The sequence below is a fragment of the Ovis canadensis genome, chromosome 2 (genome assembly GCF_042477335.2).
Source record: "Ovis canadensis isolate MfBH-ARS-UI-01 breed Bighorn chromosome 2, ARS-UI_OviCan_v2, whole genome shotgun sequence".
NCBI lineage: Eukaryota > Metazoa > Chordata > Mammalia > Artiodactyla > Bovidae > Ovis > Ovis canadensis.
Genome location: NC_091246.1, coordinates 255,371,765 through 255,386,431, shown reverse-complemented (window position 1 = coordinate 255,386,431; position 14,667 = coordinate 255,371,765). Strand labels below are relative to the sequence as shown.

Sequence of the window (14,667 nt, the reverse complement as noted above, 5' to 3'; positions counted from 1 at the left end):
ACTGCAGCCCACCAGGCTTCTCCGTCCATGGGATTCTCCAGGCAAGAGTACTGGAGTGGGTTGCCATTCCCTTCTCCAGGGGATCTTCCCAACCCAGGGATGGAACCCGGGTCTCCTGCATTGCAGGCAGACACTTTACCATCTGAGCCACCAGGGAAGTCTACTTCCATTTAAAATAAAGCTAAAAAAGCCCCTAAACAATACAAGGCCTGAATGGAATTGCTTACACTAAGCCTCACATCACCAAACAAAGATTTAACTTCACCAAGGTTTTGGCTGTTCCAGAAGTGGGATCTTAAACCAGTCAATCAGGAACCACCTGACTGGCACTAGTTACGTGCCTAATGGGCCCTTGCTGTCTCCAGAGGGAAAGTAGCCTTGTGATAACCAACCCGCTTTCTTGCCTAGCGTAACTTCCAGTTCTGCTCCTCTCTGCCTTTGTGCCACTGCCCAGGGGTCCCTTCTATAATCCAGATTGGATGCTACCTGATTGAAGTCGACTTTTATTCAAATAAACTCTTAAAATGTTTGCCGCATCCCAGTTTGTCTTTTAACACCAGCAATGGCAGACTGAGTCTCTGATTTCATTTCATTCTGGCCTTGTCCCATTGCCACATCTCTCTAACCCAGCTTGGAAAACGGTTTAAGGACTGGTGTGATTACAGTGTATTCACTTAGATAATCCTCCCAATATCCCTACATCAAAGGCCACACCTCTGATAAATGCATGCGTGCCAAGTAGCTTCAGTCGTGTCTGATTCTTTTCGACCCTATAAACCGTGGCCCACCAGGCTGCTCTGTCCAGGGGATTCTCCAGGCAAGAATCCTGGAGTGAATTGCCATGTCCTCCTCCAGGGGGTCTTCCTGATGCATGGATTGAACCCAGATCTGTTAAGTAAACATATATTTGGTCTTCCTACTGGTTCCTGGCACTGAGCTCCTACCAGCCTTGGAAATTCCCATTTGAGAAGAGGGAAAACGGTGGCTTTTGTTATCGTAATGAGGTGACTCTTAGAAAGGCCCTACATCCACCTGATGTGAAGAACTCACACACTGGAGAAGTCCCTGACCCTGGGAAAGATTGAAGACAGAAGGAGGAGGGGGGCGGCAGAGGATGAGACGGTTGGATAGCCTCACCAACTCCAGGGACGTGAATCTGAGCAAACTCTTGGAGACTGGGAGATAGCAGAGGACAGAGGAGCCTGGTGTGCTGCGGTCCGTGGGGTCGCAGAGAGTCAGACACTGAACGACAGTAATATCACCTGAGGATGGAAGCAGAACCAAGCACTTGGTGAGAGGGCCGGAAGTCCCGCCCACCGCCCAACCTGCAGAAAGAGAGAGGGACTGGAGATTCGTGGCCAGCAATGGCCAATGGCTTACTCAGTCATGATCGCACTGAAGCCTCCATTAAAACCCTAAGGAACAGGGTTTTGAGAGCTTCTGGGTTGGTGAACTAGTGGCGATCGGGGAAGAGTGGCGTTCTCAGAGGCTGTGGACGCTCCTCGCCCTCTCACACAGCGTGCCTGCGCATCTCTTCCACCCGGCTCTCCGTGAGTCACATTCTCCTAAATAGACATGCATTTATCTATTTGTTCAGGCTGCCCAGGCCTCAGCTGCAGTACATGGGCTCTCTGGTCTCCACTGAGACATGCAGGATTTTCAGCTGGGCATGTGGGATCTCTCATCTCCCCTGCAGCACGCGGGAACTTAAGTTGTGGCATTCAGACGCTTAGTTGTGGCATGTGGGATCTATTTTCCCTGACCAGGGATCAAACCTAGGCCCCCTGCGTTGGGAGTGTGGAGTCTTAGCCACTGGACCACAGGGAAGTCCCCTGAGTTATATCCTTTTATAAGAAACCGGCAATCTAATAAGCCAAACATTCCTCTGAGTTCTCTGATCCACTCTGGCAAACGAATTGAATCCAAGGAGTGTGTTTTGGGACCCTCCCATCTGCAGGTCAGAAACCCATCTGACCACCAGGACATGTGATTGCTATCTGTGCCAGGGGCAGTCTTGTGGGACTGACCTCTTAATCTGTGAAATCTGAAGCAATCTCCAGGTAGGCAGTGTCAGAAAAGCGTTAACTGCTTGGTAACGTGGAAAAAAGCACAATCGGAATCGGTGTCAGATTGGAATACCCTTAGTCACACCTGCGAAAATCCCTTCTGCTGTGTAAAGGAGCATTTTTACAGCTTCTGGGGATCAGGGCACGGTCTTGTTTGGGGCTGCATCTTCTACCATACAGGCTCATCCACAGCAGTGCTGCTGCAGAGAACGCCACCTGCCTTGTCAGCAAACAAACACAACTGCAACCAACAGGCCAGCTGCCACTGCAGCCACCCCAACGGTGCACCCTGATGGGGCTCAGGAGGGAGAGAAACAGGACAGTTAAGGTGCCTATAAGGGAATAATTCCAACAAGCCCAAACTCGCGCATCTTCCCGCACATATAAAAGCACTAAGTTCATTAATGTGAGATGTCTGATTTTCTTTAATTAACAGTAATATTTTTCTCTTCTTTTTTTATTTTTTGGCCACGGTGCACACCATGTGGGGTCTTCATTCCCTGACCCGAGATCGAACCTGAGCCCCGTGCCCTGGAAGCTGGGAGTCTTATCCTCTAGACCACCAGGGAAGTCCCTGACAGTGATCTTTTCATGCCTCAACTACCTGATGTGTTGCGTTTTGTTTTGTTTTGTTTTAAACTCCTATATCTCCCAGCTCTACACTTAACTCACCTGATCAGGTTTTCTTTCGGACTTAAGTCCTCAGTAAATTCACTGAAAAAACATAACCCTGAACTTTAGGCTGTGCATTGTTTTCAGTAGACAAGTATTTCTCTTTTTCAATAAAAGAAATAACTGACTTAAAATTTGATTGACCTAAAAGATGCTGTAGATAGAATACATCTTCCCAAAATTTATATTTTGAAATCTAGTAAAGGTAGAGGAACCAGAGATCAAATCGCCAACATCTGCTGGATCATCAAAAAAGCAAGAGAGTCCCAGAAAAATCTACTTCTACTTTACTAACTATGTCAAAACCTTTGACTGTGTGGCTCACAAAAAAACTGGAAAATTCTGAAAGAGACGGGAATACCAGACCACCTGACCTGCCTCCTGAGAAATCTGTATGCAGGACAAGAAGCAACAGTTAGAACTGGACATGGAACAACAGACTGGTTCCAAATCAGGAAAAGAGTATGTCAAGGCTGTATGTTGTCACCCTGCTTATTTATCTTATATGCAGAGAACATCATGAGAAACACTGGGCTGGAAGAAGCACAAGCTGGAATCAAGATTGCAGGGAGAAATATCAATAACCTCAGATATGCAGATGACACCACCTGTATGGCAGAAAGTGAAGAGGAACTAAAGAGCCTCTTGATGAAAGTGAAAGAGGAGAGTGAAAAAGTTGGCTTAAAACTCAACATTCAGAAAACTAAGATCATGGCATCTGGTCCCATCACTTCATGGCAAATAGGCTGGGAAACAAGGGAAACAGTGACAGACTTTATTCTTTTGGGCTCCAAAATCACTGCAGATGGTGACTGCAGCCATGAAATTAAAAAACACTTGCTTCTTGAAAGGAAAGTTATGACCAACCTAGACAACATATTAAAAAGCAGAGACATTACTTTGCCAACAAAGGTCCGTCTAGTCAAGGCTATGGTTTTTCCAGTGGTCATGTATGGATGTGAGAGTTGGACTATAAAGAAAGCTGAGCACCGAAGAACTGATGCTTTTGAACTGTGGGGTTGGAGAAGACTCTTGAGAGTCCCTTGGACTGCAAGAAGATCCAACCAGTCTATTTTAAAGGAAATCAGTCCTGAATATTCATTGGAAGGACTGATGCTGAAGCTGAAGTTCCAATAGTTTGGCCACCCGATGCAAAGAACTGACTCATTGGAAAAGACCCTGATGCTGGGAAAGATTGAAGGTGGGAGGAGAAGGGGACAACAGAGGATGAGATGATTGGATGGGCTCATGGACTCAATGGACAAGAGTTTGAGCAAGCTCTGGGAGTTTGCGATGGACAGGGAAGCCTGGTGTGCTGCAGTCCTTGGGGTTGCAAAGAGTCGGACACGACTGAGCTACTGAACTGAACTGAATTGAAGAGGTGGGGTCTTAGGGGAGGGTTGATTAGATCATGAAGGTAGAACCCTTATGATGGGGTTAATGCCCTTATATAAAGAGATCCCAGAGACCTTTCTTGCACTTTCTGTGAGGTGAAGACACAGCAAAAAGAGAGCTATTTATGAACCGTAGGCAGGTCCTCACAAAACACCAGAATCGATAAGCATCTTGATCTTGGACTTCCCACCATCCAGAACTCCGTCCGCCATTGTCTCCTGGAGTTTGCTCAAATTTTTGTCCATTGAGTCAGTCATGCTATCTAACCATCTCATCCTCTGCCAGTCTCTTCTCTTAGGTGGGACTGAAAATAAATAAAACAGCTAAAAACTGGGAATGCAGCCAGGCAATGACTGAGGTTCGGGAAACTGAGACCTGGAAGAGATGGTCCCCAGCCTCGTCCCAAGGGAGGAAGCCGCTGAGCTTGGAAGAAACTGTGTGTGTTTGGTAGAAGGCCTGCCTCCCAGCCGCCTGACTGCAATCCTGTTGACATAAACCTGTTGATCAAAGCAATCCCCCAACTGCTCGAGGCCAGTTCCTGTGGCTCCCGGTGGAATTCACTCGGCAGATCCGGATCTGGTGAATATAAAAGGTCTGGTCCTGGGTGCGGACCCGCGTTCTGGACAAGGCTGCTGGAAACGGCTTCCTCTGGCAGTGCTGAGCCAGGCGCCATGGCAGCAGTCACGGCCCCCTCAGAAGACACCAGACACCCGAGTGCCCGCCCCAGGGGCCTTGAGGTGAGCCTGGAGACCAGCTCAGGTAAGAGGTGACAGAGGGGGCCTCAGCCCTGCAGCTGAGAGGGGCTGGGGAGGCTGTGGAGTGGGGGTGGCAGGAAAGGACAGACAGCCTCCCTCCCGGGCTGCCAAGACTCTCAAGCCACAGGTGAGCTTCATTTACAGTTGACCCTTGAACAACTTGGGGGCTGGGGCACTGATCGTCCGAGCAGTGGACTGCCGGGGTCCAGCCCCGGTGGATCCAGGGTGATTCGAAGGTGGGGGGACGGAGTCAGCGTCTTTGGAAAAATACATATTCAATCACAGATATAGAGAGATTAGAAATGGATAGTGTAGTAGGAAGATCAGTGGAGAAAAGGAGGCTGAATAACTTGGATTACGTGAAATAGCATCCATGCTCCAGATGGGAATTCAGCCAGAAAAACGGGAGCAAGAAAGAAGTGACATGGGGGAATCAGTCTTTCCGGAAACTGATCCGATTTCTTTATTTTTGGGTTTGCTTATATACCTTTTGTTACACATAGGGATGAATACAGAGTCATTTGGGGGTCAGCAGTCCTGACCTTTGTCAAAATCAGGTGCTTCACATAAATGTATATATAAAAAAAAGGTCTTAGGGATATTACATCATCTTCTGGCCATGAGTGAGACCTGCTTACATTTTATGATCCTTTCTTTCTGATAACCAAAAAACTTATTTCTTCCAAGGGTGTTTTTTCTTAAACCAGGCACCACCCTCCAAATAAAGTTACATTCCTATAGGGTGAGGGTGTAGTGAGTTACAATCAAGAAAGGAATTTATTCAACCCAAGGTTAACATGATTAGTCTTAAAGGTTAATACTTATTTCTCCTATATGCTTAAAGGTTAATACTTATTTCTTCCTATATGCTAGTTATATTCATTATAAGGGTAGGGAACATGGAGATTTAGCAGCAAACATCAACCCAACAAATGAAAATCCTTTCACCAATGCTCCCCTTAAGATCTATTTAGTCTTAAGATATGATAAAGTTACATTCTTACATAGCAAGGACACAGTGATTTATAAGTACAGTGATCTATTACAAAAGATAAAATCCATTAACTCAAAAAGTCTAGTATTGCTAACATCAAAAACTACCATATTTCCTTTGCTATATTCCAAATACATTGATTAATATATTCCCAGGTGCCTAAGGATATAGAGGCCTGGTAATCATTGACTCAACAAGAAGAAAAAGTCCTATGCTAATTAAGACTCTCAAAATACTCCAAAACTCTCTGTGCTGTTTACGGTTAAGAGGTAGTAAACAATCATGTGCCTAGTGGCAGCAGTATGGATAATCCTGTCACACAAGCTTATCTGTCAGCAGAGAGGTTTGACCTGAGACACCCTTGTCCCACCCAGAGCAGGGAATTAGCAGCAATTATTGACACAACAAATGAAAAATCCTTCACCAAATAATTCCTAACCAACACACTATACTAATAATTTCTAACTCCCCAAAAGAATTTGCCTTTAGTAAGTCTAAAACATCTCGTGCCTCTCAGGTTGGGAGGCTGTAAACAATCACATGTGGCTGGACGAACCTATACAGGTGGGCTAGATAACCTTCAGAGGAGTCCGTAAGCTGAAACACTCTTGTCACGCCCAGGAATTTTTATTGCCTTGGAGCTGCACGTTTACTCCTTCTCAGAGAGAAATGGTTATGGGGGAGAGCCCCCCGTAAAGTCAGAGGTGTAGGTGAGAGCATAAAACAGACTCTGGCTTTGGGGTTAGATGCTCGGGAACAAGGGGTTTCCTGAGGCTTGATCGCGCCTTTGCGTATGCCGAGCCTCCTTCCTCATGACCTTTGCCGTGGGCGGAATTCCTCACGCTGGCCCCCGGCAGTGGACAATCAGGTTATAACTACAATCATCCCTTTGTATCTGAGAGTCCACATCCACAGACTTAACCTACTACAGATTGTGTAGGAATGGGTACTTTTCGAAAACAAATCCACATGTAAGTGGGTCCACAGTTCAAACTGGCATTGTTCAAGGATCAGCCACATTTCCTGCGTTAACTAACTTAGCAGAAGAGAAGCTTCCTTCTGAGCCTGGGTCATGGTGACGAGCACGTAGTCAAGAGGATGGTTTTGTTTATCATTTGGGCAACTTGAAATCTTTTTTTTTTTTTTCAAAGAGCAAAGGCTTTGGATTCGGAGAGACCTGCTCTGGCATTTGCTTCATGGATAAATCCCCGGGTTGGTTCATTGATAAGCCCTGGGTTGGCTCATGGCTGCTCCCTGTTTGGTGGGGAAAGACAGAGCAAGGATCCCCAGGGCAGAGAGGACAGGGAGATAAGAGTATGGTGGGGGGTGGGGGAGCAGCAGTGTTTCCTGAGGCCACTGACACCTGCACCAGCTGAGCCTCAGTTCCCTCACCTGTAAAAGGAAGTCGGGCTTTCCTCCTACTACTCACCACACTGTGGTCTGTGGGCCAGCAGCATCAGCATTCCCTGGGCGCCTCTCAGAAATGCAGACCGTCAGGCCCCAGCCCAAACCTGCTGTACCAGAAAGTGAAGTGAAAGCGTTAGTCGCTCAGACACATCTGACTCTTCGAGAGCCATATACTGTAGCCTGCCAGGCCTCCCTGTCCAAGGAATTCTCCAGGCAGGAATACTAGAGTGGGTAGCCATTCCCTTCTCCAGGGGATCTTCCCAACCCAAGGATTGAACCCAGGTCTCCCGCATTGCAGGCAGATTCTTTACCATGGAACCACCAGAGAATCTGCATGCTAACAAGATGCCCAGGCAGCTTGTAGGCGTGGTGGGGTTGAGAGGCTCTGATGCAGTGGGCTCTGTGCTCCTGGAAGGCAGAGGGCTGATGGGGGGTGGGGAGGAGACAGGTTTATACTCAGGCCTCCCCAGTGCTGAAATTCATGCTCTTAAGCCCCACTGGCTTCCCATTTTTGTGTGTCAACTAACCTACAGTTAGAGCTTCCCAGGTAGCACTAGTGGTAAAGAACCCGCCTGCCAACGCAGGAGACGTAAGAGACATGGGCTAGATCCCTGGGTGGGGAAGATCCCCTGGAGAAGGGAAAGACTACCCACTCCACGATTCTTGCCTGGAGAATCCCCATGGACAGAGGAGCCTGGTGGGCTACAGTCCATAGGGTCTCAGAGTCAGACACGACTGAAGCAATTCAGCACACACGAAACACAGGTAAATCCCTGTTGAGGGAAGTCTACCTAGTATTCTGTGATAACAGGACTTCCCTGGTCCACTGGCTAAGACCTCGTGCTCTCCATGCCAGGGGCTTGGGTTTGATCTCTGGTTGGGGAAAACACCCCATACATCTCAACTAAAAGATCCCACATGACACAAAGGTAAAAAATTCGGCATTCTGCAGCTAAGACCCTGTGCAGCCGAATAGATAAGTAAATACATATTTCATACAGAATTCTGTAGTAACAGATATGCGAAAAGAATCTAAAAGAGAACGGATAGATCTTTGATATGTATATAACTGGATCACTGTGCTGTTCACCTAAAACTAACTCAGCATGGTAAATCAACTGTTGTTCTTTGATTGCTAAGACTTTTACGACCCCGTGGACTGTAGCCCCCCAGGCTCCTCTGTCCATGGATTCTCCAGGCAAGAATACCGGAGTGGGTAGCCATTTCCTTCTCCAGGGAATCTTCCCAACCCAGGGATCCAACCCCGTCTCCTGCATGGTAAGCGAATTCTTTACCCCGAGCCACCAGGGAAGCCCAAATCAACTATACCCCAATATAAAATAAAAATTAAATTAACAGAAAAACTCCCCGCTGAGAGGACGAACACGCGAACCGCTGGAGCCAGCCCTGCGCTGCGCCAGCACGAACCCCCGGCCCTCTGCTCCCTTCCAGGTGGAAGGCCAGCGCGCCGGCAGAAGGCCGTCCCCGGAGCCCACCTGACCTTCGTCATCGACTGTGCGCGAGGGAAGCAGATCCCCCTGGCAGCGGCCCCAGGGCCACCCCGCACCCCTGGTCCCAGCCCGGGACCTGCCGTCCCTCCGATGAAGACCTACATCTTGTTATGCGGGGGAAAGCAGGCCCCCAACCTGCCTCCGGAAGCCCCGCTAGGTGGGGGGGGCCTTGCCCAGGCCAGGGGCCCTTGCAGAGCGACTGCGCCCCCAGCTCCCCCCGCAGCCAGCCCCGGAGGCCTTGCGGAGGCTCCCGAGGCCAAGGGGAGCCCCGTGAAGGCCGTGTCCTCCAGGTCCTCCGCGTGGGGAACGGTCATCGGCTCCCTCAAGGCCCTCTCCTCCTGCGTCTGCGCACAAGCGGATTAACTGCCCGAGCCTGGCCGTGGCGGAGAGGCCCGGGGGTCCGGGCACAATCCCCAGCCGAGCAGAAGGCTTCTGTACCTGAGCCAGGGAAGGAGAGTTAGATCCTAAAGGACATCTGAAACAGACTAGTTCCCTACTCCTTCCTCCCTCTCCATGTTTGCTAGCCTTTCAGCGGCAGCAGGAAAAGGCACCGCCACGTAGAATGAGGCTGACTCACTCACGCAGCGTATTCTAATGCAGCATCTCCCAAACGCCAGCTCTGCAAAGCACTGGAAAAGACACTGCAGCTTTCCTGGAGCTTGTATTCTTGAGGGTGGGGGAGAAAGGTTAAACAACCGAATAAAGACTATTTGAACAGTGTAATGAGTGCTGTGTAGAAACTGAGCAAGGGGGTGGGACAGAAAATGGCCGAACAAAGAGGTGGGTGTTTTGTTTTGTTTTGTTTTAAAGGCTGCTCCTCTTGACATGCAGGGTTTTCTCCAGTGGCTCAGCGGCAAAGACTCTGCCTGCAATGAGGCACAGGTTCCATCCCCGGGTCGGGAAGACGCCCTGGAGGAGGGCATAGCAGCCCACTCCAGAATTCTTGACTGGAGAATCCCATGGCCAGAGGAGCCTGGCGGGCTGCAGTCCACAGGATTGCAAGGGGCGGACTCCACTGAAGCCAGTTAGCACGCACTGCATGGCGTGCGGGATCTTGCTGCCCCAACCAGGGATCGAACCTGTGCCCCTGCAACGGGGGCGCAGAGTCCTAACCACTGGGCTCATAGGGAGTGCCTGGAAACATTCCTCATAGGGAATGTTGTGGTTGGGAACGGCCTCTCTGAGTGGGGACAAAGTATGATCTAAAAGATGAAGAAGGTGCCAGCACTGGGAACTACCCTCCCCAGGGTCACCGGGTTGGTTTCTCACCCAGGGGCAGGAGTCAGAACCTCCCAGCACAACGGGCAGGGGCGGTAAGTGGCTGCAGCCATCCTCGCTCAGTGCGAGGGTGTAGGTCACCAGGGATCACCGGGAGGGCACGGGACTCAGGATGGGCGATTTAAGGACCAGGTGGGGTGGGAAATAAGGGGAACTGGCTTCTCAGGAGGGGGTGGAAGTACTCAGAAAGGGAAGGGAGTACCATGCTTGAACAGATGAACATGAGGTATTATTTATTGAGCATCCACTGCATGCCAGGCTTGCACTGCCCCTAGGGACAGAAAAGTAGGTGCGGGAGCTCTGGGCCTCCCCCGCGGGGCAGTCCTGGTCCTCAGCAGGAAGCGGGCACTGCTGTGAGGGGAGAGGGAGGTCTGAGAGGAGCTGACAAAGAGGCTCTCAAGGCTCTTGGATTAAAATTGCTGAATGTTCATTTATTCACTAATGCTTTACCGGGTTCCTACAAACACTGGTGGGTTTCCCAGGGGGCACTGATGGTACAGAATCTGCCTGCCAATGCTGGAGACATATGAGACACAGTTTCAATTCCTGGGTCCGGAAGATTCCCTGGAGGAGGGCATGGCAACCCACTCCAGTATTTCTTGCCTAGAGAATCTCACGGACAGTGGATCCTGGTGGGCTACAGTCCACAGAGATGCAAAGAGTCGGACACGACGGAAGCGACTTAGCATGCACACACAAGCACTGGTGGCTAACATGTATTGACCGTTTGCTCTGTGCCAGGGAAATGACATCTTCCAAATGCCAGTACAGAGAAGCGCCTTTTTTTAAACCCATTTTGCAGATTAGAGAACCATGGCACAGAGCAGTTGAGGACTGCACTCAAGGCCCATAGACAGGTGCAGTTGGGCTTAGAACCCAAACCAGCCCTACAGCAGATGGCCTCTCCTCCTGGCAGGGTCTCTTCTAAACAGAGGGGACCTGTTTAGAGAGAGAGCAGACCCTGTCCACAAGGAGCTCGTAGCCTGGTAGGGGAGGCGAGAAAGAAGACGACTGTTGTCGTGACTCCTGGTACGTGCAGCAGTAAGGCACACAGAACGAGATTGGGGCTGGAGGAGGGCGCCCAGGCCACTCAGGAGAGGAGAGCAAGGCGGGCTTCATGCAGGAAGTGGCGTCTAAACTAGAAGCTGGCCAGTGAGTGCGTCACACCAAGGCAAGCGACAAGGGTGGGGAGCGCTCCAGGGGGAAGGGGCGGTCATTCAGTCTGGCTGGAGTAGCCATTCACTCGTTCACCAAGTATTTGTTGGGTGCCCACTGTGTGCTAGGCTCTGGGCTAGACCCTGGGATGGGCAGTGACAGACAGACAAGGCTTTGCCATCAAGGAGCTTGTCCTCCAGCTGGGGGAAAGGATGTGCGTGCACACTGAGAACAGGCCAGAGAAGCGGCAGGGGCCATCTCACGGGAGGCCTCGCAGGCCACGAGGAGCTCTCTATTTTACTCTGAGGTGGGGACTGCTGGAAACCACAACCTGCCTTATAAAAAAAGATTCCTTAGCTCTTGTGCTGGGAGAGGAAGGCAGGGGAGGAAGCTGCATCTTAATCCAGGCAAAGGGAGTAATGATCCGTCCTAGAGACGTGGTGAGAGAGGAGCCTGGACCGTTGACATCCCCTCCTCTGTCCTCCCCTTGCTGAGAATCACTGGACTAGCAGAGCCCCCAGACAGGGCTGGGAGTCTGAGAGCCGTCAGGAAGAGGGTGGGGCTGCAGGCCTAGCTTCCCGCCAGCAGGTGGCGCCCTAGCCTCAGACGGGGCAGCCCCGCCTTCCGGGCTGGGGGAGGGCCAAGCTTTCAGAAGCCCCGCTTTTACTCGAATCCGTGTCCCTTTCCTCCGGAATAGCCGCTTTTGATAGTTTTATACTCACCACATGCCACTTTAGTTCCTCTCACACTGGACCCGTGAAGACAGTGAGGCACAGAGAGATGAAATGATTTACCCAAGGTCACCAAGTCCAACCCCCAGGCAGTGTGACTGCGCAGTCATAGCGTGGTAAGCCTGAACTGAGGTGCAGGTGCTCCGCCTGTGGGCTGGAGGAGTGAATGGGCAGTCCCCAGGGGTCATTCCCCAGGGAGCAGTCCCGGAGAATCATTCCCAGGGATCATTCCCCAGGGATCATTCTCCAGGGAACAATCCCGGAGAATCATTCCCAGGGATCATTCCCCAGGGATCATTCTCCAGGGAGCAATCCCGAAGAATCATTCCCCAAGGAGCAGTCCCCAGGGGTCATTCCCCAAGGAGCAGGCCCCAGGGCAGGGGCATCTGAGGGTTGAACACGTGACTGAGGCCCCCCCTGAGCTGGGCACACGGGTGGAGGAGGAAACCTCACCTCTTCCCCACAGCCCCGTGGGGACCATCCCATTGAACGCGTCAGGAGACTGAGGCCCAGCTGGGTGGAGCGACTGGCCCAAGGTCATGCAGACAGCGGGTGGCAGAGCGGGGCTGCAACAGCTGCAACGGCAACGCTGGGCCTCAGAGCTGGATCCACCTGCCGGATCACAGAGACTTACCGAAAAGCTGTTGAGAGGACGAACCGACAAAGAAGAAAGCCTTTCCTGAACCAGCGAGCAGTGCGAGCCGGTGAGAGTGTCTCGGGTTGGCAGCCACACCCATCAGGACTGTGTCCCCAGTGCCCTATGGTGCAGCTCAAGAACTGTGAGGGCAGAAAGGGAGGAGGAAGCAGAAGGCAGGGAGGGAAGCAGGGAGGGAGCGTCAGGCTCGCGGCACGCTCTCTCCCCTCTGGCTCTCTGGGCCCAGGGGCCCGGCTTCATGCCCCTCACGGAGGCTCCCCAGGGCCCCCACTCCCACCCCCCCACAGCATGCCTCAGACCCCCAGGGAGAGCTGCCCCTGAGTCCAGGCGCTGGGGGGCTCCAGAGCTCAGGACGGGCCTGGGGCTGCTCGGGGTGAGCCCAGGCGTGCTGCGCTGACCCCAAACGGCACCATCCCGCCACCAGAGGCTCCTGCCTGGGGCCCCAGCCTGGCAGACCCCAGCCTCCCTGCTCCTCAGGACCCTCTCCCAGGTGAGGGCAGAGTCAGAGGGTGGAAGCTTGGGTTTCCTCGTTCAGAAAACAAGCACAGAGATTTTACAGGAGCTTAGCACTTCCCAAGCTTACACTGAACACCATCTGGCTCTGGCTGCCACAGCAGGCCTGGGAGGGTGCGACCTGATCTTTGTTTGTGGAAGAGGAAACCAAGGCTTCCAGGTGCTTCTCTGGCCCACCTCCCCCACCCCTAGGGCCCAGACAGGTCTTCCAGGAGGGCCTTGGAGAACTGACCACTTTATTATTATTATTATTATTATTATTAATTATTTTTGGTGGCGCCGGGTCTGTGCTGCTGCGCTCGGGGGTTCTAGGTCGGTGAGCATGGGCGGTCCTTGCGGTGCTGGGGCTTCTCGTTTTGGCAGCTCCTCTTGTCGCAGAGCACAGGTTCCAGGCTCAGCAGGTGCCGCTCGAGGCCTCTAGAGCTCAGACTCGGTGATTGTGGGGCGAGGGCTGTAGTTGCTCTGTGGCATGCGGAATCATCTGGGACCAGGGATTGGACCCGTGCCCTCGGCACTGGCAGGCGGATTCTCATCCACTGCACCACCAGGACGGAGAAGGCAATGGCACCCCACTCCAGTACTCCTGCCTGGAAAATCCCATGGACCGAGGAGCCTGGTGGGCTGCAGTCCATGGGGTCGCTGGGAGTCGGACACGACTGAGCGACTTCACTTTCACTTTTCACTTTCATGCATTGGAGAAGGAAATGGCAGCCCACTCCAGTGTTCTTGCCTGGAGAATCCCAGGGACGAGGGAGCCTGGTGGGCTGCCATCTATGGGGTCACACAGAGTGGGACACGACTGAAGGGACTTAGCAGCAGCACCACCACCACCAGGGAGTCCCAGGAACCTGCCTCTTCTGTCTGCCTCACATGCTTTTCCTGGGAAGAGGACCCCAGGCACAAGGCAGCTCCTCTGCCCTTCCAGCCCAAGTCTCCATCTTAATGGAGCCAGAGACAAAGTGTCAGGATCCAGACAGAAATGAGACTAGGGGGCTCCACGTGAGCCCTTCGGGGAGGCTTCAGCACAGGGCCTGTGTGAACTGCAGTCAGCCACCAGGCACCAAGCCCTTTAAGTGCATCACAAGACAGCCACAGCGGGCGGCCTGCTAGCACCATTTCATCCTGCAACAGCTCAGCTCAGCTCAGCTCAGTCGAGCAGTCATGTCCGACTCTTTGTGACCCCATGGACTGCAGCACACCAGGCCTCCCAGTCCATCGCCAACTCCCGGAGTTCACTCAAACTCATGACATTGAGTCAGTGATGCCATCCAACCATCTCATCCTCTGTCGTCCCCTTCTCCTCCCACCTTCAATCTTTCCCAGCATCAGGGTCTTTTCCAATGAGTTAGTTCTTTGCACCAGGTGCCCAAACTATTGGAGTTTCAGCTTCAACATCAGTCCTTCCAAAGAACACTCAGGACTGATCACCTTTAGGATGGACTGGTTGGATCTCCTTGCAGTCCAAGGGACTCTCAAGAGTCTTCTCCAACACCACAATTCAAAAGCATCAATTCTTCAGCGCTCAGCTTTCTTCA

The 14,667-nt window shown here is 51.9% G+C and overlaps 2 protein-coding genes and 2 long non-coding RNA genes across 4 annotated transcripts in view; 2 read left to right on the top strand and 2 right to left on the bottom strand.

Moving 5' to 3' along the window:
• The first annotated feature begins 2,513 nt into the window (after positions 1 to 2,513).
• SRARP (steroid receptor associated and regulated protein) lies at positions 2,514 to 9,523 on the top strand. Its single transcript, XM_069579328.1, has 2 exons — positions 2,514 to 4,892; positions 8,742 to 9,523. Exons 1-2 carry the CDS (start codon positions 4,805 to 4,807, stop codon positions 9,161 to 9,163), a joined length of 510 nt encoding a protein of 169 aa, XP_069435429.1. The 5' UTR covers positions 2,514 to 4,804; the 3' UTR covers positions 9,164 to 9,523.
• LOC138434475 (uncharacterized) lies at positions 5,328 to 7,968 on the bottom strand. Its single transcript, XR_011254802.1, has 2 exons — positions 7,601 to 7,968; positions 5,328 to 7,396 (listed from the first exon to the last, which is right to left on the bottom strand). It is a non-coding gene; the product is annotated as an uncharacterized lncRNA (long non-coding RNA).
• A 762-nt stretch (positions 9,524 to 10,285) lies between the features above and the next one.
• LOC138434478 (uncharacterized) lies at positions 10,286 to 12,741 on the bottom strand. Its single transcript, XR_011254805.1, has 4 exons — positions 12,623 to 12,741; positions 12,418 to 12,539; positions 11,956 to 12,118; positions 10,286 to 10,429 (listed from the first exon to the last, which is right to left on the bottom strand). It is a non-coding gene; the product is annotated as an uncharacterized lncRNA (long non-coding RNA).
• CLCNKA (chloride voltage-gated channel Ka) overlaps positions 12,516 to 14,667 on the top strand; it is a 26,414-nt gene continuing 24,262 nt past the window's right edge. The window contains exon 1 of the mRNA XM_069579285.1: positions 12,516 to 12,668. The gene's annotated coding sequence lies outside the window, so the exon portion shown is untranslated. The remainder of the gene's footprint in view (positions 12,669 to 14,667) is intronic.

Bases quoted from the DNA above. Each gene is read 5' to 3' on its own strand.
- SRARP (XM_069579328.1), top strand. From the start codon at position 4,805: ATGGCAGCAGTCACGGCCCCCTCAGAAGACACCAGACACCCGAGTGCC. The intron at 4,893-8,741 runs GTAAGAGGTGAC...GCTCCCTTCCAG, and splicing joins GAGCCTGGAGACCAGCTCAG to GTGGAAGGCCAGCGCGCCGG.